The following is a 23,948-nucleotide window of genomic DNA, read 5'->3' on the forward strand; positions in this document are numbered from 1 at the left end:
CCACCCTGTAGCCCACAAAGAGCAATCTCTGTCCTGGTTTCCAATACTGTAGATTGGTTTTCCGGAACTGTTTGGTTCTTGTTATCATCATTTCTCAATCATCTCGATAGCAACATAGTGTCACTGAGTCAAAATCTATGACTTAAGAGCCAAATCTGGCTCTCGGCCTGTTTGTATCAATAAAGATTTATTGTAACCACAGGTACACTCATTCATTTAAAAATGTCTGAGGAACTTTTAAGGTGTCACCACTGAGGCGAATAGTGGTAACAGAAACCATATGGCCTGCAAAAAAGAAAATATTTACTAACTGGCCCTTTACCAAAAAAGTTTGCCAAAGTTTTGTTTCTAGATCTATCAGTTGCCCTAAAACTCCCCAGGTAAAGATATTTACATTCCTGTGTAGAAGCCAAGTATAATAAAGATCACATATATTACTGATCAGTAACTATTGTCCTAGTGACTTTAGTCTACAATTGAGGCTGAGATTGAAAGCCAAGGTAGCTATGGAAACTGAGTTAATGAGACATTAGTTCCTTTACTAGTGAAGGGGACGGTGGTGACCTGTCTCAGCCTCTGGCATCCTTTGCTAGTCCGTAGCTCCAGTTCTCTTTGCTCATCTTAAATATTAATGCGTCTTCCCGGGTGGGCGGGAAGAGCCGCTGATCCTCGCGAGGGCCGTGCTGTTTTGATGAGTTCTAGCTATGCATTCCGAGAGGGCTGGGGTGGGTTGAGGGTGCCGATCAGCCAGCGTTGCATTCCTCTGCAGAAACTCTCACACGGTGTCGGAGGAGTATTAGCCCTGCTGCTTTGCCAGCAGCTGCACAGACATATTTTCCACATTACTCAAGCTTCTGCTGAGGCCACCTGGATATGACAGTGGGAGTCAAGCCCAAATGAATGAAAAGTTATCTGTCATCTCAGTTCATTTTCAGGATATTAAGAATTATCCACAGTATATTTCCTGACAATGTAAGAAACTAAAAAAAAAAGGCTTTTTCAACTTCTTTTGACTATTTCTCTTTAGAACATGAATAGATGAGCAGCGCTGATAATGTTCTCTTAAAGGGCTCTGCATATGGCTGCCTGTTTTGGCCTATTTGTGTTAACAATGAACTTGAGTGAAGCTAATGAGAAGGTTATTTTGGGGCCTTGGAAACTGCAGTAAAGGAAAATGACAGTTCCCACAGAACCATAATGTGACTGAAATAGAAAGGTGGTGACTGGCCTCTCTCTATAGAAGCAGGAAAAGCAGGCTGTGAGCACTGATGACACTGCTTGGAAGCATTGGGTTTGCTTATTAGCATGTCCAGTCTCTTTCTGAGCAACTTTTCGGTCTGCGGTGGAGACACAGAACAAAAGATTCCATTTGAAATTACTCGAAATGGTAGCGGTTCTGCTGGGTCCCATGTATGTCCCTTCTATAACTCTGCTCAGTATGGTAGACTATGTGCATGTCAGAGAACTGATAGAGGGAGCGGAACACATTATGGGGTGACCGTCTCATATTTCAGCAAGGATGACTAGTATAACCATGCTAAGTCTGATGTGAGGATCCCCTCCCACCCCCGAGGAACTATGTTGCATGATGGGACCTTATTGTGTGCTGTTTAGTCAGTTCCTGCCAATACCAAAAAAACCCCAAACCTGTTGCCATTTGCTTCTGATTCATAGCAGCCCTCTGCGATAGAGTAGACCGGTCCCAGAGGGTTTCCTGGACTTGACAGAAGGGGTCATCGAGGCACAGTGGCTAAAGTACTCCACTGCTAGCCAGAGGCTGCCGGATTCCCCCCCCCGCCCCCAGGCTCTCCACATTAGAAAGAGGTGGCATACAGCTTTCATAAGGATTTCCTGTGAGGTCACTATGACTCGGAACCGACTTGGCAACAATAGATTTGGTTTTGTTTGTTTGCCTTTGGTAATCTTTATGTGAGCAAATTACCAGGTCCTTTTTCCTTTCGGGGTGAGCTGCTGGTATCTTTGACTCACTGACCTTTCAGTTAATAGCCAAGCGTTTCACCAGTTGTGCACCACAGGACTTATTGATGGAGCCTGACCGTGAAAAAGGAATACCTTCCTACGCAGTGAGTCTGATTTCTGTTAGAGATTAGATCCACTGAGGGTTCTGATTTAATAATTAATGCCTCTGATGAATATAGGTCAAGGTTAATCCATTTAAAAGCTCTGCTCCCAAACTTTGTTAGATCCTCAAGGAGTCTTGACATGCTTACATATCTACCTTTGTCTTTGTAACCTACCCTCTCATTTTCTCTAGATTCCTGTCTTTGACATGCTAAGTTTTCTCATATCACAAGTGTGTCATTCACAGATTATATACATCCTGAGTTCTCTCTATTGACCTTCTCTCATTTGAGTGCCACTGGGAAGAAATAGTGGCTGTTTGCCCTTGTGGTCAACTCTCCAATATATTTCTTGCAATCTCTATTTATGTCACTGTCATGGTTAGATTTTGTGTCAACTTGGTTGAGCCAGGATTCTCAGTCACTTGGCACTTTGCTGTTGTTGTTAGACTCGACTCTAACCCATAAGGATCCTGTGTACAACAGAGCAAAACACTGCTTAGTCATGCTCCATCCTCACAATTGTTCCTATGCTTGAGTCCATTGTTGAAGCAACTGTGTCAATCCATCTTGTTGAGGGCCTTCCTCCTTTTCTCTGACCCTCTTTTATCAAGCATGATGTCCTTTTACAGGGACTGATCTCTCCTCACAACATGTCCAAAGGACGTGAGACCAAGGCTCACTATCCTTGCCTCTAAGGAGCACTCTGACAGTCATACTTCTTCCAAGACAGATACATTTGTTCTTTTAGAAGTCCATGATACTTTCACTATTCTTCCCCAGCACCACAGTTCAAAGGCATTGATTCCTCTTTGGCCTTCTTTATTCAATGTCCAACTTTCACATGCATAGGAAGCAATTGAAAATACAGTGGCATGGGTCAACCGTACCTTAGTCCTCAAAATGCATCCTTGCTTTGCAGTACTCTATAGAGATCTGGTGTAGCAGATTTACCCAATGCAATGCATCATTTGGTCGCTTGGCTGCTGTTCCCATGAGCATGTATTGTGGATCCAAACAAGATGATATCCTTGACAACTTCATTTTTTTCTTCCACTTATCATGATGTTGTCTCCTGGTCCAAATGTGAGAATTTGGACTTTCTTTACACTGCAACCCATACTGAAGGGAGCAGGCCTTGATCTTCATCAGTAAGTGCTTAAAGTCCTCCTCACTTTCAGCAGGCAAAGTTGTGTCATCTGCATATATCAAGTTGTTAATAAGTCTTCCTCCAATCCTGATGCCACATTCTTCTTCATGTAATCCAGCTCTCTGATTATTTGCTCAGCATACAGATTGAATAAGTACAACGAGAGGCTTGTCACTTAAGAACTAGTAATCCCCCATGATGTAACTTAATATAATTCATAATGGGATCTGCCATGAACAGCTAATCATTTGTAAGAAGATTCAATCACAGCCCTGAGGCAATCAATTTTAATCGATTTCTTACAATTCCTCAAGGGTATGGTCTGCTTCCAACATCGGTAGTTGCTATGGCAAAGCTTGCTTTTGACTGAGCCTGGATTCTGTATCTGCCTATCACAGGATCTGTTCTTTGGATAGGAACCAATAGCCTGTTATCTGACCTACAGACCTTGAATTCATTTGTCTCTGCAGCTAAAAGCATGACCTGCTGTCCTTGATTCACTCACTTTTGCAATCACTACTCTGTCACCTTCTTTCTGATCTTGGGTTCAAAAGCCCCCATTGCTACAGGAGTCAGGAAAAGCCTCTAGCCTAACATCTGATGCACACACAAACCTGCTCAGATATGGACTTGCCTGCTTCTACTCATACAAAATGTGTGATCCATTTTCTTTATATGAATTTCTCTCTCTCGCTCTCTCAAGTTTATATAACATATACAAACTTAACTGATTTTGTTTCTTTAGAGAAGCTAGCCTAAGACAGTTTCTCCTGTCACACCCATTTCCCATTTCTTACCTACTGTCTCAACTGTTGATAAGAATAGAAATTAGAATACTATAATAATTCTGAAAATGTATCCATCATTCATAAAAGCTTTTGTTAAGATATGGTATGTTTCATATCTGTGATTAAAATACATAGCAAATAATGCTTACTCTCTGTGTTAGGCAGGGTGAACTAGAGAAACAAATTCATAGACGCTCTTATGTGTATGAGAGTTTTATATAGAGATTAATTGTATATTAAGAAAACATCCCAACTCAGTCCAGATCAAGTCCATAAGCCTAATATTAGTTTGTGTCTGATACCAGTGTATAATTTCCTCTTCCGATTCATGCAGCACATGCAATGATACCGAATGCAGGAAGATCACAGGCATGTTGGTGGAAAGTCTTGTGAACACTGTGGCGGTGGAAGCATCTCAGTGCTGGTGTGGGCCTCTACATAGCTCCTCCAGCTCTAGGCTCTGGTTCGATCAGCGTAGCTCTATGTGTCTTGTCAGCAGGAATGTGTAGCAGAGAGAGCATGCCTGGCCTCCAGTGAGCTATTTATCACCTTTGCACCTCCAAATGAGGTCATCAAGCTGTGACCTGATTGGAAGGCTAAACTCCACTTCTTCATCAAGTTGACAGATTATGTAACTGCCTCACTCTCATTTGAGAAACTTAAAAATTGTTGTCCACAATTTAAAAATCTGTTTTACTGTGAATTAGGTGAAGTTTTACACATCAGATCATCAGTTTTATGTGTAACAATTCATACTTATTTTGCTTCAACTCATTCATTGCAATCCCCTCAATGTACCATCATTTATTATACTACCTCCTTGTGTTTTCTTTTTCCATTTCTCTTTATTTTTTAACCCTGTGAACTTTGTTGTTGGGCAAATGCAGTCCTTTAAATCTTGATTGTTTGCTTATTCTTACAAGAGTGAGTTTGGTTCCCGACCAGAAAGGTGACGAAGGATCATTGTCTGGGGGTCCCACCAATCTCTATCCAACTAGTAAGTTTAGTCCCTTTTATAATTTTGAGTTCTGTCCCACATTTTCTCTGACTGTCTAGGATTTTCTAATATCCTTTTTAGAGTAGTTGTGGTAGTAATAGCTGGGCACCATCTAATTCAGTGGTTCTCAACCTTCCTAGTGCCGTGAACCTTTAAGACAGTTCCTCAGGTTGTGGTGACCCACAACCATAACATTATTTTCATTGCTACTTCATCACTGTCATTTTGCTATTGTGATGAACTGGAAGATCCCTGGAAAAGGTCATTAGACCCCCAAAGGGGTCGCGACCCACAGGTTGAGAACTGCTGATCTAATTCTTCTGGTCTCAAGATTATGAAGACTGCGTGGTCCGTTAGTCTATTGGACTAATTGTTTCCATGTGTCTTTTAATTTGTATCACTCTTAATTACTCCATACAAGGAAAAATCAGTAGTTAAACTTTAGATGACTGCTCACAGCTTTTAAGACCCCAGTTGCTACTCATCAAAGTAGGCTATGGAGCATTGTCTTTGTGACCACAAGAGGCCAATTGGCCTTGGTGTCTCCCAGGACTACGGTCTTGATCTCCCAGGCCCAGCAACTCATGACCTCAAGGCATTTATTTATATCTAAGAAGTTCACATAAGTTAGCCCTTTGTATGCTCCACCATGATGAAGTAAAAGAGCTGAACAGAAGAAATTTAAAGGGCTGCTCCAGAAAATAAAGTTTTATGATGAAATGTGCAAAGACTTGGGAGTCAGAATACCAAAAAGGAAGAATACCCTTAGCATATCTCAAGCTGAAAGAACTGAAGAAAATATGTAAGCCTAAAATTTTAGTATTGATACAGTCTGTGGGCAAAATATTGACATTGCAGGAAACATCAAAAGGAGATGAAAGGAATGCACAGAGTCAAGGCAACAACCAGAGCGGTGGCCATTCACACAGCTGAGGAGGGGCGCGTGATCAAGAACCAACAGCACTGAAGGAAAAGTCCAGTTGCATGGAAATAATTAGTGAAAAACAGGCTCTAGGAATTGATAGAATACCAACTGAAATGTTTCATCCAGCTGATAAAGCTCTAGAAATGCTCATCTATGCCAAGAAATGTTTTAGTGAGCTACTTGACTAAATAACTGGAAGGGATACAAATTTGTACCCACTCCAAGCAAAGATGATTCAACAGAATCATCCAATAGTGTCATTAATATCCCGTGCAGGTGAAGTTTTGCTGATGGTCATTGAACAACTGTTGCAGCAGTACATCAGCAGGATTCAGCTGTGTTCTATTGACATTGCAAAGGCATTTGGACTGTGTAGATCATAACAAATGATGGATAGCACCGAGAAGAATGGTAATTCCAGAACATTTCATTGTGCTCACGAGGAATCTGTACATGGATTAGGAAGTAGTGTTCGAGCAGAGAAAGGGAATACTGAGCATTTTAAAATCAGGAAAGGTATACATCAGGATTATAAACTTTCTCTTTACGTATTCAATCTTTATGTTGACCCAATAATCCAAGAAGTTAGACTGTGTGAAGTGTGGGGGAAGGGCCAGCCCCCACCACTAATTGCGGGTCCGGTATGCGCAATTGTACAATAATAATAAGTAAAGATTATTGTAAAGTCATAAAGAATGTGAAAGATAGAAGAGAGATAGAAATAATGGAGTCAGACACAGTTCGTGGTACAATGCTCACCTCAGCCTCACTTGGTGGTCCACATGGAGAGAGAGGGAGGAGAAGGAGGACAAGGGGAAAGGGAACAGGGGAGGAGGGCGAGCTGACGAGAGGCCAAGAGGGGAGCCCGAGAGAACTCTTTATTGCTAACCCAGGCCTATATACCTTTGGGGGGGCATGCAAGCCCCTCATTTCAGGGAAAGACATATATCACAGGAAGGGGTTGCACTATAGGTTGTACAGCAATGAGAGGGGGACAATCTAGGGATATACACGCAATAGGAAGATGAGGGATTGGGGTACACATGTGACAAGAAGGGCGGATCCTAGATTCAGGATGACTGCTTAACTTTGGATGTCACTGAGCTGGTTTGACCTGTTCTCTGGGTCTCCATAGAAACCATTATCAGTAGGGTATAAACCCCACCTACAGGAACCAAGCTAATGGTCACAAGCCTTTAGGAAGAAGTAGCCCATTGTCCTTAACAACAGGGAACAGGCCCTACCTTAGTGGGACCAGACAGTTGTCTGGCAACTGACTGCCTTCAGGGAGGATGTCTCTAAGCATCTGGCCTCCCCCATATGCTGGCAAAAAGCCCCTAATGTTTGGCATGTCTTTAGGGGAGACAAAACTGGGGAAAAGTCTCTTTATAATCCCACAGTGAAGAATAATGTGGCATCCGAATTGGAGAATGGCTTGTCAATGATACCCCCTTGCTTGCTTTAAGTAAGGACTTGAAGAACTTGCAAACAAAAATAAAGGACTTCAGTCTTCACTATGGAAAATGTCCTCCTTGGAAGTGGGGATAGCAAGCTTCATCTCACATACTTTGGACATGTTCTCAGGAGAGACCAGTTTCTTGGGAGAGACATCCTGCTTGATAAAGTGGAGGGGCAACAGAAAGGAGGAAGACTTTCCATGGGATGAATTGACAAAGTGGCTGCAACAGTAGGCTCGAACATAAGAGAAACTCTGAGACTGGCGCATGACTGGACAGTGTCTCCTTCTGTGGCGCATTGGGTGGCTGTGAGTATGAACTGATTCGATGCTTGATGGCACCTAACAATAACAACACACTCCACCACATTTATGGAGATCTTTGCAGCCAAGGTAAACACACACATATACATGCCCTCTTGTCAAACCTCTATTTATTTGGGGGTATACTCCTACACTCCCTCCCACTGCTGTTCAGCCTGTGTGCCCTGCCCAAGCATCTATTTGTAGATCACTGCTATTGCAAGATTGTGTATATAACAGTATTGCCATTGTTGCTGTTACCTCTTGCAAACTCCTAATTGATGCCACTTTCATTTTTACCTAATTTATCTTATTATGCTTTGTCTTCCCCTTCTCCAAAGTTAACACTTCTCTAGTTTCAGGCCAATAACTTCTCCTCTTTCCCTGGTAACTATCAAAAACGTTTCTTTTAGTGTGAATATTTTTTCCCTCACTTTTTATAATAGTGATCTCATATTTGTCCCTTTTGTGATTGACCAGTTTCACACATTGACTGTTGGATGATTGGGATGTGAAAATTGGAAGGATCAATATGATAGTTAGATTTTATGACAACTTGAATATCTGTGAAAGTATATGGATGGAGTCCAACCTGTCAATCAGGTGGTAGCCTGGTGATGCAAGAGTCACTGGGAACTTTTCTTCCATCCTCCTGCTCTTTGCTTTTCTCTTCACTGAGATTCTGTGTCTGCCTCCAGAGATGGTCGCATATGTCCAACCTGGAGAGCTGTTGGAGTCCTGCCATGCTTCCACCATTCTTGGATCCACCCAACTCTGCACCCAGTGGCCTGTGATCTCCCTCCTTCCCACTTCACTTTTCTGCATCATTAGTCTGCAACTATGTGAATCTGAAGAGGGTCCTGGCTAGCATCAGATGCATGAACTTGAGTTGGACTCAGCTGGATGCCTTCTTGATATAAATTACTTCTTGAAATATATATAATGTCACTGGTTTTCATTCTTTAGACAAAGTAGCTTAATATGGTCAGTGATAGAAAATAAGACCTTGGTGATAGAAATGAAGCTGGAGAAATCCCATAACAGAATTTTACAAGACCAATGACTTCTCTATTGGGAATACCAATTCCACGGGAATATGTTTCCGTGCAACAACTGTATGCACAGGTCTCACCAGATGGGGTACACAGGAATCAAGTTGATTCTGTTTGTGAGAAGAAATGGTGGTGAAGCTCAATATATATCATATCATCAACCAAAACAAGTCCAGGGGCCAACTGTGAAGCAGACCATCAATTGCTCTTGTGCAAATTCAGGTTAAAGGTGATAGAAATTAAAGCAAGTTCAGGAGAGCCAAACTACAACCCCGAATATATCCCACCTGATATTCTGAAGAACAGACTTGTCATATTGGACACTGATGACCAAAGGCCGGATAAGTTCGTGTGATGACATCAGGAGCAGTAAACATGAAGAAATCAAAAGGTCATTGAAAAGAAAGAAGTGATCAAAGTAGCTATGGGAAGAAACTCTGGAGCATGTTCTTGAATGGTGAGTAGTTAACAAAAATGTAAGAAAACCTAAAGTAAACGAGCTGAACAGAACATTTCACAGGGCAACCTGAAAAGACAAAGTAGAATATTATAATGAAATGTGCACAAGACTTAGAGTTAAAATGACAAAAAATGAAGAAAAAGCTCAACATGTGACAAGTTGAAAGAAGACTTGAGTAAAGTTAAGCCTCATATTGTAATATTCAAGTGTTCTATAGACAACATGTCAAATGATGCAGGAATCATTGAAAGATGATTTAAGGAATACATGGCTTCTGTACCAAAAAGAATTGGTTAATATTCAACCATTTCAAGAGGTAGCATATGATCAAGAACCAATGAAATTTAAGGAAGAAGTCTAAGCTGCACTGAAGGCATTAGCGAAAAAACAAGGCTCCAGGAATTAACAGGATGCCAATTACAATGTTTCAACAAGCTAATGAAGCACTGGAAGAAGCTTTGGTCTAGCCAAGAAATTTGGGATACAGGCACCAACTGACTAGAAGAGATCCAAATTTATGCCCATTCCAAAGAGAGGTGACCCAACAGAATGTGGGAATTATCTTACAATGTCAATAATAGCGTATGGAAATAAATTGTTGCTGAAGGTAATTTAATGATAGTTGCTGAAGTACATTGACAAGGAGCTGCCAGAAATTCAAACTTCATTCAGAAGAGGAGGTGACATTAGGGATAATATCACCAGTATCAGATGAATATTGGCTGGAAACTGATAATATCAAAAAGATAGTCACTTGTTTTCTTGACTCTGTAAAGGCATTTGAGCATAGTTGTGAAGAAAGGATATTCGAGAGCGTTTCATTGTGCTTGTGTGGAACCTGTACCTAGATCAAGAGGCAGCCATCCAGACAGAACAAGGGGATACCGTGCGGTTTAAAAGCAGGTGAGGCGTGTGTCCATGTTGTATCCTTTCACCTTCCTTTTCAACCTGTGTGTTGAGTAAATAACACAAGAAACTGGCCTGTATGAAAGATAATATGACGTCAGAATTGGAGTAAGACTTGCAGTATGCAGAAGGCACAAACCTGCTTGCTGGAATCAAGGAGAACTTAAACCCCTTGCTGATGAAAATGAAAGACTTCAGCTTTCAATATGATTGTAATTCAGTGTAAAGAAAACCAAAATTCTCACAACTGGACCAATAGACAGCATTCTAATAAATGGAGAAAAGACAGAAGTATATTTATTCCATGTATGAAGGCCCTAAGGTTGGCCCTGTCTTTTCATTTATTATATTCATAGTTCTGGGTCTTATATTTAGAGCTTTGATCTATCTTGAGTTTCTTTATGTAAATACTGTGAAATTTGGCTTTCTGTTTTAGTCTTCTGTAATTGGATATACAGTTTTGCCAGCTCCATTTATTAGACTATCTCTCCTCCATTTCATATGTTTCATCCTATTATAAGAGATCGGCTGTCTCTCAGTGGATAGATTCATTTCCAGGTTCTTAATTCTATTTCATTTGTCCATGTATCTATTATTATTTTGACTGTGGTAGTTATGCAGTTGGTTTGAGATCACAAAGTAGGAAACCTTCTTTATTCTTTTTTAGTGTGAGGTGTGTCAATTTCCTCTTCATGGAACAGTTGAGGGCAGATCTGCCTAGTGTTCTCTCTCTATCAATGCTCAAGATGTATACGAGTGGGTAGTTGCTCTTGCCCAGTAGGGATGGCTGCAGAAACTATGGGTGTGACTGGCCATGTTGGCACAATTGCGCTCGCTGGTTGGATGGAACAACAACAACAATAGAAAAACAGCACCATCACCACCACCACCACCACCACCATCACCACCACCACCACCACCACCACCTCCACCTCCACCTCCACCACCACCACCTCCACCACCTCCACCACCACCTCCACCTCCACCTCCACCACCACCACCTCCACCACCACCACCACCACCACCACCACCACCTCCACCACCACCTCCACCACCACCACCACCACCACCACCACCATCACCACCACCTCCACCACCACCACCACCACCACCACCACCTCCACCACCACCACCATCACCTCCACCACCACCACCACCACCACCACCACCCCCAAAAATGGAGAAGAAGGAAAGAAAAGTAGTTAAAAATAAGAAGGGAAAAGTAAACAAACAACACCAAGAAAAAAAGAATTTAATGACTAAAAAGAAAACAAAAAAGAAAGTAATGACAATGGTAGAGAGAACAAGAAAGAAAATACAATAAGAAAAACTAAGAAGCGAGGGGAAATGAAAAAGAAATAGTAAAGAAACTATTGAGAGAAAGGGAAATTAAAAATGGAGTGATAAGGAAGAAAAGAGAACTAGAAGGAAAGAAAAAGGGAAGCAAAAAGAAAGGATGAAAAACCAGGACAGGGAAGGAAAGGGAGTAGAAAGGGAAGAAAGGAGCCAGGGAAAGAGTGGAGAAAGGATGGAAGGAAGGGCGAAAGAACACTCTGAGGATAGGGTACTTGGTGTGCATAGGCACCTTCTGCCAGCTAAGGAGCTCCTAGAGTAGGGTGGAAGCACGGGGGCACTGGTCGGAGATGGAGCTCAGATGTTGCTGAGGCTCAGGGCATCTCACTCTGCAATAGTTCATGCCAGTTTAGATGGTGGCTGAGGTCATGCCTCTGTTCCCAGAAAGAATTGTTTTGGGTCCAGGAGCTGCTGAGGCTGGTTATGGAAAGAATTGCAGGGGTGGCCAGGGATCTGACACCGTGTGTTCTGCCCGTCAGCTACAGGAGTGACGTGCCCCTGCCTGCCTTTATTGCAGCTAGGACCTAAGGCTGTGCCAGGGCTCCCTGTGTTTTGGGGTAAGGTCACTGGCTGCGTGGGGCTGATCATTGTGTGTGTGAGGAACGAGGGAAGACCGTGTTCCTGCATGGCATAGCAGTCATTAGTATGCCAGGCTACTGTCCGGACGTCATGCTGCTTGCTTGCAAAAGTTCATGATGGCCACACCACAACAGGCTAGCCAGCAATTCATCTGTTTCCTCTGTGACTGCCTTGTCAGTGTCTTTTCTGAGTCAGTGTTCCATGGACATCTTGATCCTTTCCTCTGAAGCTTACAACTTCAAGACTGTCATTAGAATCTATTTCATTTGGCGTATCATGTGTTTGTTATAGAGGGTCTGCCTAGTTTGCCATCTTGCCAGCATACTTTTTTTAAAGCCATGTTAATTCAGAAGAATGAGAAAGACATATAGGAGTCAGCATGATTATATTGTATAATTTCTTATAAAAATCCCCATTGTGTTATAGTTCAGCTGGCTAATTAGCAAATGTAATGAGTTTTTAAAACTTAATAATAAAAGCAACTGCTATTGTTATCTTCTTGTAAATAACTGCCTACTTAGGGGATGTTACCTATGTCAAACAAAAGATCGAAAGAGTCTCACTGCACCTTACCTTGTGTGTATCTTAATACTTGAGAGGGGTAGAATGGAAAAAGTAAAAGTTTCGTGTTCTTAGAAAATTTGGGTGTAGAGTTGTTTATAAATTTGCTTTGGGAACTTAAAATTTCATGAAGTGCATTTAGAACCATAATACTGATTTCCTACCTAATATTTTTCTTTTTAATCAGAGAACTTTACCAGTGACATGTGGAAATTTCCAGCTTTGAGGGTTCAGGTATTTACATAACTGATGTGTAAAAATAACTTTAAATTGCTTTTTGTTACATAGCAACTTAGAATAAATTTTCATAATTCATATTAATCATCATATATGTCAGAGATACATAAATGGTTTCATTTCATTTCTTTGTTGTGATATTCAGTGTGATTCAGGGAGAATCCTGAATATTTAAGTATGGTTAGGGTGTCATATTCTTTTTCCCCCTCAGCGGTATTGAATTTAATAAGGGAATAATTGAGAAGTTGCTTCATCCGGCACTGTTTACACAGTTCCTACATCCTTTATACTATCACCAGCATCTAGCAATTAACTGTGATTCTCCAGCCTAGCAAAGTAAAAGGAAAAAAATGCTTCTCCAAAAAGAATTTATCGTTAGTATGTCTGTGTAGGCCAGTAAACAAGATGAAGAAAGGTCGTGGATCATTATTGTCGTGAACTTGCAAATGAACCCAGGTTGGACTACAATTTTGATGGCGAGCCCAAGAATTAACTCTCCCAGTTCTTCTGTTATCACAGTTACTCTTGTGTTTCTGGAAATTACGTTATGCACTGAAAGTGTGCATTGTCTCTTAATCATAATCATGCTGAGTTTGATTGAGTTTCCGTAGGATCTCAGATGGCACACATTACTAAGGAACTATGATGTTGGCAACATTGATCAGAGATGTTGCTAAAATTAGAAATATGAAGTGTGTCTGTGTAAAGGAGGGTAGGGGTCCAGCCAATTAATTCTATTCCAGTCCATCCTCCTCCTTTGTTCTATTTCCGTCCCACAAACCTGTCTGTTCTTATGGAGCATTTTATGTTCTGGCTGATTAACATCATTCCATTGTATATAACTTGCACAATTTATCTTTTATGCAATTCACAGAATGAGGTTTCGTTCGTTCTGCAGTTCGGATCTGTTTTCCTGAAGGTGAATGCCTACCAGCATTAGTGTGACAATTTGTTTTTAGTGATTATAAGTCACTAAGCTTTGAAAGTTCGAGCTTTCACTGGTCTGGAGGAGAGCGGGGTTGTCTCATGGGTAAGCACTTGGGCTGTGGAATCCAGGTGACTTTGTTCCAGATTCAGGCACTGTGCCTTCAAACTGAGCGCCCTTTGGGACATTTTAAAAATCTCTTCTAACCTTAATTAAGGATCCTTGGTGGTGCCGTTGGGTAAGAACTGGACAACTAACTGAAAAGTTCAAGGTTCAAACCCACCACCCCTCTGTGGAAGAAAGATGAGGTTGTCTGCACCCACAAAGATGAACAACTTTGGAAAAATCTATATTGGGTAGCCACATGTCAGAGTCAACTCAATGGCAGTGGGTTTTATTTTTTAACCATTAAGGAGCCCTGGTGGTACAACAGATTATTAATCAGCTGCTAACCTAAAGGTCAGCAGTTCAAACCCACCAACCTCTCTAAGGGAGAAAAATGAGGTAGTCTGCTTCTTCCCTAAATTACAGCCTTGGGAACCCTACGGGCAGTTTTACTCTGTCCCATGAATTGGAATTGACTCAGTTGCTACAAGTGGGAACTTTTAATTTTTTTATCCTGTCAATTAGAATAATTGTATGCTGATCTCAGATTATTGTTAGAATTAAATAGAAAAATCCGAGTAAAGCGTTTGACATAGGAGCTGGCACATAAGCTCTTAGCATGTATTATTGTTTTTACTTTAATGTTGTTATTGTCATAAGCATTTATGCTATTTTTTTCTCCTAATTCTTGGGTTGAAGATACTTGGGAGCATATATTTGTGTAGAAGTTGACCGTTATCTTTTAGTAGTTTTGTTATTGTGGTTAGGTGCCACTGAGTTGATTTTTGACTCATAGTGACCCTACATGACAGAGTAGAGCCGCCGCTTCAGGTTTCCTCAGCCACAGTCTTTACTGACATGGCCTTCATGGCATTGCGGTATAGCACTCAGCTGGTAATCAAAAGGTTGGTGGTTCAAATGCACCCGTTGCACCTCAGAAGAAAGACATGGCAATCCTCTTCTGTATAGATTTACTCTTGGAAACCCACTGGGCCAGTGCTCCTCAGTTTGACCAGGTTGGCAAGTGTGGGAATCAACTCCACAGCAATGGATTTGGTTTTAGAATTTTCTCAGAAGCAGATTGCCAACTTTTTCTCCTAAAGAGCTGCTGAGTGGGTTTGAACCACCAACCTTTCATTTAACAGGTAAGCACTTCATGATTGCTTCAGCAGAATTCCATTTTCTAATAGTAATCGTGTCCTTTTTGAAGACTGCATACCCTAGGGTTGAGTTTGCTTGCTTGATATATGTGATTTCTGACCCAGTTGCAGTCATGCCCTCAGGCTCAATTCTTATTAATGTACAATTTAAAATAGTAGTACTGCTTTGTATTTAAAATATAAATATGATCCAATATTTTGTCACTTGCTGAATCAGAATTGCTCGCCATAAATTCATGAGGTTTAATAGGAAAATACAGAGAGTTTTGAAGCATGAATTGGTTTTAAAGCATTTTAGTTCAACCACCTCACAATTTCTTTACATGAAGAAATGTCTTGCTTGAATCCATGATCAATGCTCGTGGAAGCAGCAGTCAAGGGGTAATTGACGCATTGCATTGGGTAAATTTGCTTGTTGCACAAAGTCTCTTTAAAGTGTTGAAAAGCAAGGACCCGGTGGTGTTTCACTCTGTTATACAGAATTGTTATGAGTTGGAACTGACTGGATTGTACCTAACAACAATAATTATTAAATTGCTACCATTGTTCAAGATTTTCTTCTGTTTGTAATAGATTAATATAAATGTAGATACATTTACAGCATTATGATCTGCATGTATATATGCCATTCTGTGTGACTGATTTCCCCTAACATTTTTTTTACTTTTAATTTATATGATTACTTAAGTTCCCTTGGTTTGATGTGTTGTAGTTGTTTGGGCATCCTAGGTTGTTAGGCATTTGAGCTACTTCCCACTTTTTCTTATAAATAGAACTGCTTCGAGCATCTCTCATCCAAGTTCCCTCGTACCCCAATTAATTTTTAAGGGAATAGTGCTACAAAAATAATCAAAGGATAGCATTACATTCTAGTTACTGAGAGACTCAAGTGCACTTCACAGCATCTTGGTATTAGAAAATCAAGTTCTAGAGATTTGACTACATGTAGCTATTGTTACTGCTTGCTTTTTGTTAGACTGAGGCTCTTGCTGGCATAGAATGAGTTCCAAAGAGAATGTATAAGGTAAAGGAAGAAGAAAGAGGGTTAAGAAGACTCTGGGGAAAATTTTAATTCCTCTTGATCTTCATAATGTTGCATTATTTTCATGTACAATATATCAGGTACACTTCAATTTTTTAAAGTAGACATAGGACTATTTTAAAGATAAATATACAACATCATTGTATTAATCATAAATAGGCTTCCTTCCATTAGTGCAAATGTGAACATGTGTTTCTGACTTCACCATAACATAATTCTTTTGTTACAGAGTTCCACTTTCATTTCTCAACCGTTAGATACAGATGGGAATTTCTGTCTATATAGCAGTCCCACTGCCAGATACAGTTCAGCCTTGATGGGAAGGAGGCCTTGTGGCCAAATGGGCGGAGGCCGTGGTACAAGGCCATCAAGCCAAACATGGAAAGAAGGAAGGGAAACTGTCAGAGGCTCAGACCAGGGCTCTGGGAACAGAGATGAGCCTGACTCCCCGCAGCTACTTCTCCTCAGGATCAGGGCTGCTTTTAAAGTAATGGGAAATGCATTTTTAAACTTCAGTTCACTTTAATTATCTCTTTAATAGTTTCTAGATTCACATGCCTAAAAATTCAAATGAAACTTCGCCTCTATCTGCAGTCCCCAGAAATTCAGTGTCCCTTCCTGGAGCTGACCACTGCTCCCAAGGATGTGTTGACCCTAGCAGAAGTAGCCATACATACACAAGAAGTATGTAGGAAAGAAACGTTAGAGCTTAGTGAAAAATTAAAAGGTAACGGAATTTTCCACAGACTTTAAAACTCCCTGTGTGGTGTGTGTGTGTCCGTGTGGACACGTGCATTTTATACGAATGGCAGCACAGTAGGCACGCTGTCATACACCTCGCCTGCTCATGTAACACAATTGTGGAACGTTTTCTGTCAACAGAAGATTTTTTTCCTTCTTGAAAGTGTTTTTTTTAAGTCATGTGTCCCATATTGGATAAAATTCATCTGTAACCCAAGAATTAATCCTGGTGCAAAATAATATCCGAGAAATATGTGATTAAATAACAAGTGAGCGGGTGGCTTAGTTTATTTAAGGGGTACAGATAGCAGAAGGTCATAAGATAAGAGTTTCCTGGAGCCCTAAAACGGTTGGCCTAGCCCTGGGATCTAAGGAAATCTGAGGATGGCAACACAAAATGCGTGTCCGTTTTAAGAAGACATCAGGAATTTCCGTTCAGGCTTCATGCTGAGAGAGGGGAAGAGGTATGTCTGTGGAAGTAGGAAGAGGAATGAAGTTGTGGGCTGGTCCCTGGACTCCAGGAATCGGCAGAGGTGGTTCTCACTGAGGGCAAACTTCCTGTAAGATAATGAAGAAAGCCCACAGTTATGAGTAGCAGAACATTAGGAAGATTTCAAGATTAGACTGTAGAAGATGGTTTGCCGTGAATATATTCTCACAATCATTTTGTGGGCCAAACAAGATAGAAACAGATTTCTGCTAAAACCCCTTTTGTAGTTATTGAACTCCGCATTGAGTGAAATATTAATGATATTATTTAATAATGTTTGTATTTCATTGAATTATCGAATAGGCGCAAACATGAGTTTCTTTCCATTGGCTTATGAGGTAGCTGTCTTCTGAATTTCTTGGTATAGATCAATGAGTACTTCCCGTGTTACATTTATTTGTTGAAACACCTAAATTGGTATTCCATCAATTTCTTGTTTTTACCTCAGTGCCTTATTGCAGGTTGGACTTCTTTGAGTATCATCAGTTATTGAAATTTATTACCTTCTGAAATGGTTGACTGCTGACCAATTTTTAAAAATAATTTTATTAAGAGCTCATACAACTCTTATCACAATCCATACATACATCAATTTTGTAAAGCACATTTGTACATTCATTGCCCTCATCATTCTTAAAACATCTGCTTTTCACCTAAGCCCCTGGCATCAGCTCCTCATTTTTCCCCTCCTTCCCTGCTCCCCTTTCCCTCATGAGCCCTTGATAATTTATAAATTATTATTTTGTCATATCTTGCACTGTCCAATGTCTCCCTTCACCCACTTTTCTGTTATCCGACCCCCCAGGGAGGAGGTCACATATAGATCCTTGAAATCAGTTTCCCCTTTCCAAACCCACCTTCCCACCACCCTTCCAGTATCTCCACTCACACCACTGGTCCTGACGGGATCATCTGTCCTGGGTTCCCTGTGTTTCCAGTTCCTGTCTGTACCAGTGTACATCCTCTGGTCTAGCCAGATTTGTAAGGTAGAATTGGGATCATGATAAGGGGGTGGGGGGTGGAAGCATTTAGGAACTAGAGGAAAGTTGTATTTTTCATCTTTGCTACATCTCACCCTGACTGGTTCATCTCCTCCCCAAGACCCTTCTGTAAGGGGATGTCCAGTGGCCTACAAATGGGCTTTGGTTCTCCCCTCCGCACTCACCCCCACACCCCTCATTCACAGACTGGTGTGCTTCTTCCATGTGGGCTTTGTTGATTCTGAGCTAGATGGCCGCTTGTTTACCTTCAAGCCTTTATGACCCCAGACGCTATATCTTTTGATAGCTGGCTACTATGAGCTTTCTTCACCACATGCTTATGCACCCTTTTGTCTTCAGCAATCGTTTCAGGGAGGTGAGCACACAATGATAGGATTTTTTGTTCTTTGATGTCTGATAACTGATCCCTTCGGTACCTCTTGAGCATGCAGACTGGTGTGCTTTTTTCATGTGGACTTTGTTGCTTCTGAGCTAGATGGCCACTTGTTTACCTTCAAGCCTTTAAGACCCCAGATGCTGTATCTTTTGATAGCCAGGCACCATCAGCTTTCTTCACCACATTTACTTATTTACCCACTTTGTCTTCAGTGATTGTGTTGGGAAAGTGAGCATCATGAATGCCAATTTAATACAACAAAGTATTCTTGCATTGAGCGAGTACTTGAGTGGAAGCCCAATGTCCATCTGCTACCTTAATACTAAACCTATAAATACATGCTTATAGATCTATTTTCCCATCCTCATATATAAATCTATTTACATATGTACATGCCTTTATTTAGACCTCTATAAATGTCCTTTGCCTCCTAGTTCTTTCCTCTATTTCCTTTGACTTTCCTCTTGTCCCACTATCATGTTCAGTCATCATTTGTGTATCACTAATTCCTCTTGGTTACATTACCCTTGATCATACCCTACCAGGCCTCCTAAACCCTCCTCACCACCGATTTGGATCACCTGTTCCATTGTCCCTGAGTTTGTTAACACCACTACCTATCCCCCCACCTCCCACTCTCCCATGTCCCCATGGAACTGTCAGTCCCATTGTTTTCTCCTCCAGATTGTTCATCCAGCCTATCTTATTTAGACAGACCTGCAGAGATAATAACATGCACAAAAACAAGACAGTGCAAAGCTGAACATTATACAGCAAAACAACAACAACAATAACAAACTAATGACAAAAAAAACACAAGAGAGAAAAGCTTGTAGTTAGTTTAAGGACTGTTTGTTGGCCTTTAGGAGTGTTTTCCAGTCCAGTCTGTTGGGGCACCAAGCCCTGGACCCAAAGTCCACCTTCGGCATTCCCTGGGATCCTTGCCGCTCTGTTCCCTTGCTGTTCTGTTCTGTTTCCCTTAGTGTTTTTCCTCGGTGTGACAGGATCAGATTAGGTGCAATTCCCACACTGTGTCTCCCGTGTAGTCCCCTGTAAGGCTATGGGTCAGTGAGGGACATCATGTCTCATAGTGTGGCCGACCATGTGGTCCTCTCTGTGGACTGGCTGCTCTGAGCGGGAACATCATCCTCAAGGCCTGGTGGGCCAGGATGTGCTCTGGTCTCTCCTCCTACTCCTTCATCTGCTCCCGTGTGCTCTGATCAGACATATGTTGACCAATTTTTTGTGATATAATACCCTGTGTATTCCTTCCATCATTATTTGGTTCCACTTTTTTCACCTACAGAACCTTCCTTAATTCTTTTTTTTTAACAATTTATTGGGGCTCATACAATTCTTATCACAGTTCATACATATACATACATCAATTGTATAAAGCACATCTGTACAGTCCCTGCCCTAATCATTTTTTTCTCCTCTTTTCTTTTTTTACATTTTATTAGGGACTCATACAACTCTTATCACAATCCATACATATACATACATCAATTGTATAAAGCACATCCATACATTCCCTGCCCCAATCATTCTCAAAGCATTTGCTCTCCACTTAAGCCCTTTGCATCAGGTCCTCTTTTTTTTCCCCTCCCTCCCCATTCCCCTCTCCCTGATGTGCCCTTGGTAATTTATACATCGTTATTTTGTCATATCTTGCCCTATCTGGAGTCTCCCTTCCCCTCCCTTCTCTGCTGTCCCTCTCCCAGGAAAGAGGTCACATGTGGATCCTTGTAATCAGTTCCCCCTTTCCAACCCACTCACCCTCCACTCTCCCAGCATCGTCCCTTAATTCTTACAACTTGAGGCTAGAGTTTTTTGTGTTTTTTTAATTAATAATCTTTTTATTGGGGCTCATACAACTCTTATCACAATCTGTACATACATCAATTGAGCAAAGCACCCTTATACATTCGTTGCACTCGTCATTCTCAAAATTTGCCTTCCACTTGGGTTCCTGGAATCAGTTCAGTTTCCCTTTTTTCCCCCTCTCCCTCCCTCCCCACTCTCCCCTTCCCCCTGACCCCTTGATAGTTTATAAATAATTATTATATCTTATCTTACACTCCCCGGCGTCTCCCCTCAACCACCTCCCCATTGCCCATCTCCCAGAGAGGAGGTTACACATAGATCTCTGAGATCGGTTCTCCCTGTCTACACCCCCTTCCATTCCTGGTGTCGCCACTCCCACCGCGGGTGTTGAGGGGTTCGTCTGTCCTAGATTCCCTGTGTTTCCAGATCCCTACTGCACCGCTGTACATCCTCTGGTATGACCAGGTCCGCAAGGTAGAATTGGGGTCATGATGATTGGGAGGGGAGGAAGCGTTCAGGAACTAGAGGAAGGTTTTGAGTTTCATTGTTGCTACACTGAACCCTGAGTGACTCATCTCCTCCCCACTACCCCTCTGCAAGGGATGTCCAGCTGTCTACAGATGGGCATTGGGTCCCCATCACGCACTCCCCTCATTCACGGTGATGTGATGAGGCTAGAGGTTTTTATTTAGTTCTTTCCCATTGAGTAATGCTGAGCATGCTCTTTTGGTTTTCTAATGCAGTCGTTGCAATTTTCTGTTCAGTTCTTTTATGCCATTATATTTCCATCACTATCTACCCTACGTTCCAAAGCAAGTTAAAGAGTCTCTGCTGACTACCATGCTGGTTTTGTCTTTCTTTCCTTTGCTGTGCTTTAGGGGCCTCATGCTTTCTTCATGTCTAAAATCCATGATGTCACCCCACAACTCCTTTGCTCTTCAGCCCTTAGTGTTGAATGTGTCAAATCTATTAGGGGGATTGTGTCTAAATCCAGGTAGAATGTATTGAAGATTGAACTTTGGCTCTCAGAGACTAGTTTTAGTTTACTTCAGCTTCAGTGTGAACATGTATATGAGCAATTGATGGCCTATTCTTTGAACCCTGACTTTGTTCTGACTGAAGATTTTTTAGCTTATCCCTTGTCTCTTACTACAGATATAGTCAAATCTATTCTATGTGTATAGTTGTTGAAAAATATTTTTTTAATGAGTAAATTGTTGGTCTTTTAAAATTGTATTAGACATTATTCAACATCAGTTCTCTCTTCAAGACCATATTTTCCAACTACTGATCCTTTTTCTTTCTAACTTAGTTTCTAATCCCCAGTAATCATCAATGCATCATGATTGTGTGTTTGACTTATTTCAGACTGCAGAAATTAGTAAAAAAAAAATCATCATTTTCTTCATCTTTGGCATTAGTACTTACTTGGTGCATAAATTTGAATAATAGTCATATTAACTAGTCTTCTTTATAGGCATATGCATATTACTTTCACTGACAACATTGTACTTCAATATAGCTCTTGAAAGTTTCTTTTGATAATGCAGTGTTGGCCCCTTCAATTTGTCCTTTCTGGAATAGTAGACCCTGTGATTACCCAATTAAAAATAGCTAATACCAGTCCATGTCAGCTAATTCCTAGAATACCAATCTGCAAATGTATCATTTCATTTTGTTAACAACTTTAAATTTTCCTTGATATTTTATGATAGTAGAGTTATTCAATAGCAAATATAATTGTTATAAGTGAGAAATGAGACTTCTGTTTAATACAACTTGCGTAAATTTAGCCATTAAGATTATAATGGTAAATATAATTCATAGTAATATAGGACTCTGATTTTTCTTTTCTCTATTTTAGTTAAGTATGAGAATGATGCTAGTAAATATTGGGACACATTTTACAAGATTCATAAGAATAAATTTTTCAAGGATCGTAATTGGCTGTTGAGGGAATTTCCTGAAATTCTTCCAGTTGATCGAAAAAGTACAACGAACACAAGAGAATTATCCTTGAATCATGTGAAAACTAATATGGCAAGTTGCCTCTCAAGAACGCACTGCTCTATACCTGAAGAAGAAGAAGAAGCCATGACAGGGAATGCTGGCTCATCAGGAGGTCCACGCTGGACAGGATTTGATTTTTCCATCCAAGACTCCGAGGAGCACAGAAAAACGCCTCTGAAGACAGACTTGTTTCCTGGTGGCAGTGCCACTTTCAGAATACTAGAGGTACTGTACCTCACGGGCGAGGACAGGAGCTGGCAAACATTTTATGTTCCATACGATTATTAGTAGTCGGTGCATCCCAGGGGGAGATAATTAAGTCTGAGTAAATAAGTGTTCAGTAGACATTTGTGCATGAAAAGTGTTTAAAGGTCTCCTATCTTTAAATCAGTCAAGTTTTACACTTGCAATTTTAATTTTGTTTTGCATTCTCTTTCGCTTGTATCATTTCCTAACTTGAGGGCTGTTTTAATTGCCAACAAAGTTTTGGCCTTTCTCTCTCTCTCTCTCTCTGTGTGTGTGTGTGTGTTATTACCCTTTTGTAGGTGAAATAGAAATAAGTGAGATACTTAACTTGTTATACACTACAGTCAGCCTTAGATTTTCTTCTTTTAAGTAAAAATTTTCTTTTTGCTTATTAAGGTAGAATAGACTCATTACAGATAATCTTATACTTAGTAGATAAGAGAAGATAAATCCACAATCCCACAAACACGGGATTTAACCACTGTCAAAATATACTGTTACTTATTTATTTATATGATTTTTAGGTAGTTGAGCTATATATTACATGCATTTTGGTTGTGTTTTGTTTCTAGTTAATATTATACGATAAATATTTTCCCTACTTTTAAGAATTCTGTATAAACATTTTTCTTGACTGTAAAATATTTTATTAGGTGTAATACTGTAATGTTGCTAATGTATTTTTACCTTACTGAGCATTTAGATTGTTCAGGTGTTCTGTGAATATACTGTAACTGCATTTTGGTTTATTGTCCTGCATTAGATGTGCTAGTCCAAAATTTATGAAGAATGTTGATACTTTTAAAACACATTGATAAGTACCAATTCCTCAGCAGTGTATGAGGGGTACCCCCCAAAACAAAAATTTTTTAAAGCTATGTATTTAATCTTCTTTACAAAAAAAAGCTTATCACCTTCAAAGTACTCTCCATTACACTTAATACATTGGTCAAATCTGTGATTCCATTCTTGGAAACATTTTTCAACCTCATCTGTTTGGCTGGCTGACAGCACCTCCCTTCATTTTTCTTCACCTCTTCTATATTGACAAATTGCTGTCCTTTCATGTCCCTATCATTCGTGGAAACAAAAAAGGCACACGGAGTGAGGTTAGGTGAGTAAGGTGCTTGGCCAAGAGAGGCATGCTGTTTTTTTTGCCAAAAACTGGTGCACTGAG

At 40.7% G+C, this 23,948-nt stretch overlaps 1 protein-coding gene across 7 annotated transcripts in view; it reads left to right on the top strand.

Moving 5' to 3' along the window:
- The window catches only part of METTL8 (methyltransferase 8, tRNA N3-cytidine), a 137,967-nt gene that overhangs the window by 94,675 nt on the left and 19,344 nt on the right, over positions 1-23,948 (top strand). For 6 of the 7 annotated variants that reach the window (XR_012779357.1, XM_075529332.1, XM_075529327.1 and 3 more), the window contains one exon: positions 22,380-22,750. Coding sequence is in view for 6 of the 7 variants with exons in the window: in XM_075529332.1 (XP_075385447.1) it covers positions 22,380-22,750 (371 nt within the window). In the remaining variant the exon portion in view is untranslated. The remainder of the gene's footprint in view (positions 1-22,379; positions 22,751-23,948) is intronic. The other variant, XM_075529331.1, reaches the window with a different exon arrangement.

Source organism: Tenrec ecaudatus, chromosome 13, assembly GCF_050624435.1.
Source record: "Tenrec ecaudatus isolate mTenEca1 chromosome 13, mTenEca1.hap1, whole genome shotgun sequence".
Classification (NCBI taxonomy): Eukaryota; Metazoa; Chordata; class Mammalia; order Afrosoricida; family Tenrecidae; genus Tenrec; species Tenrec ecaudatus.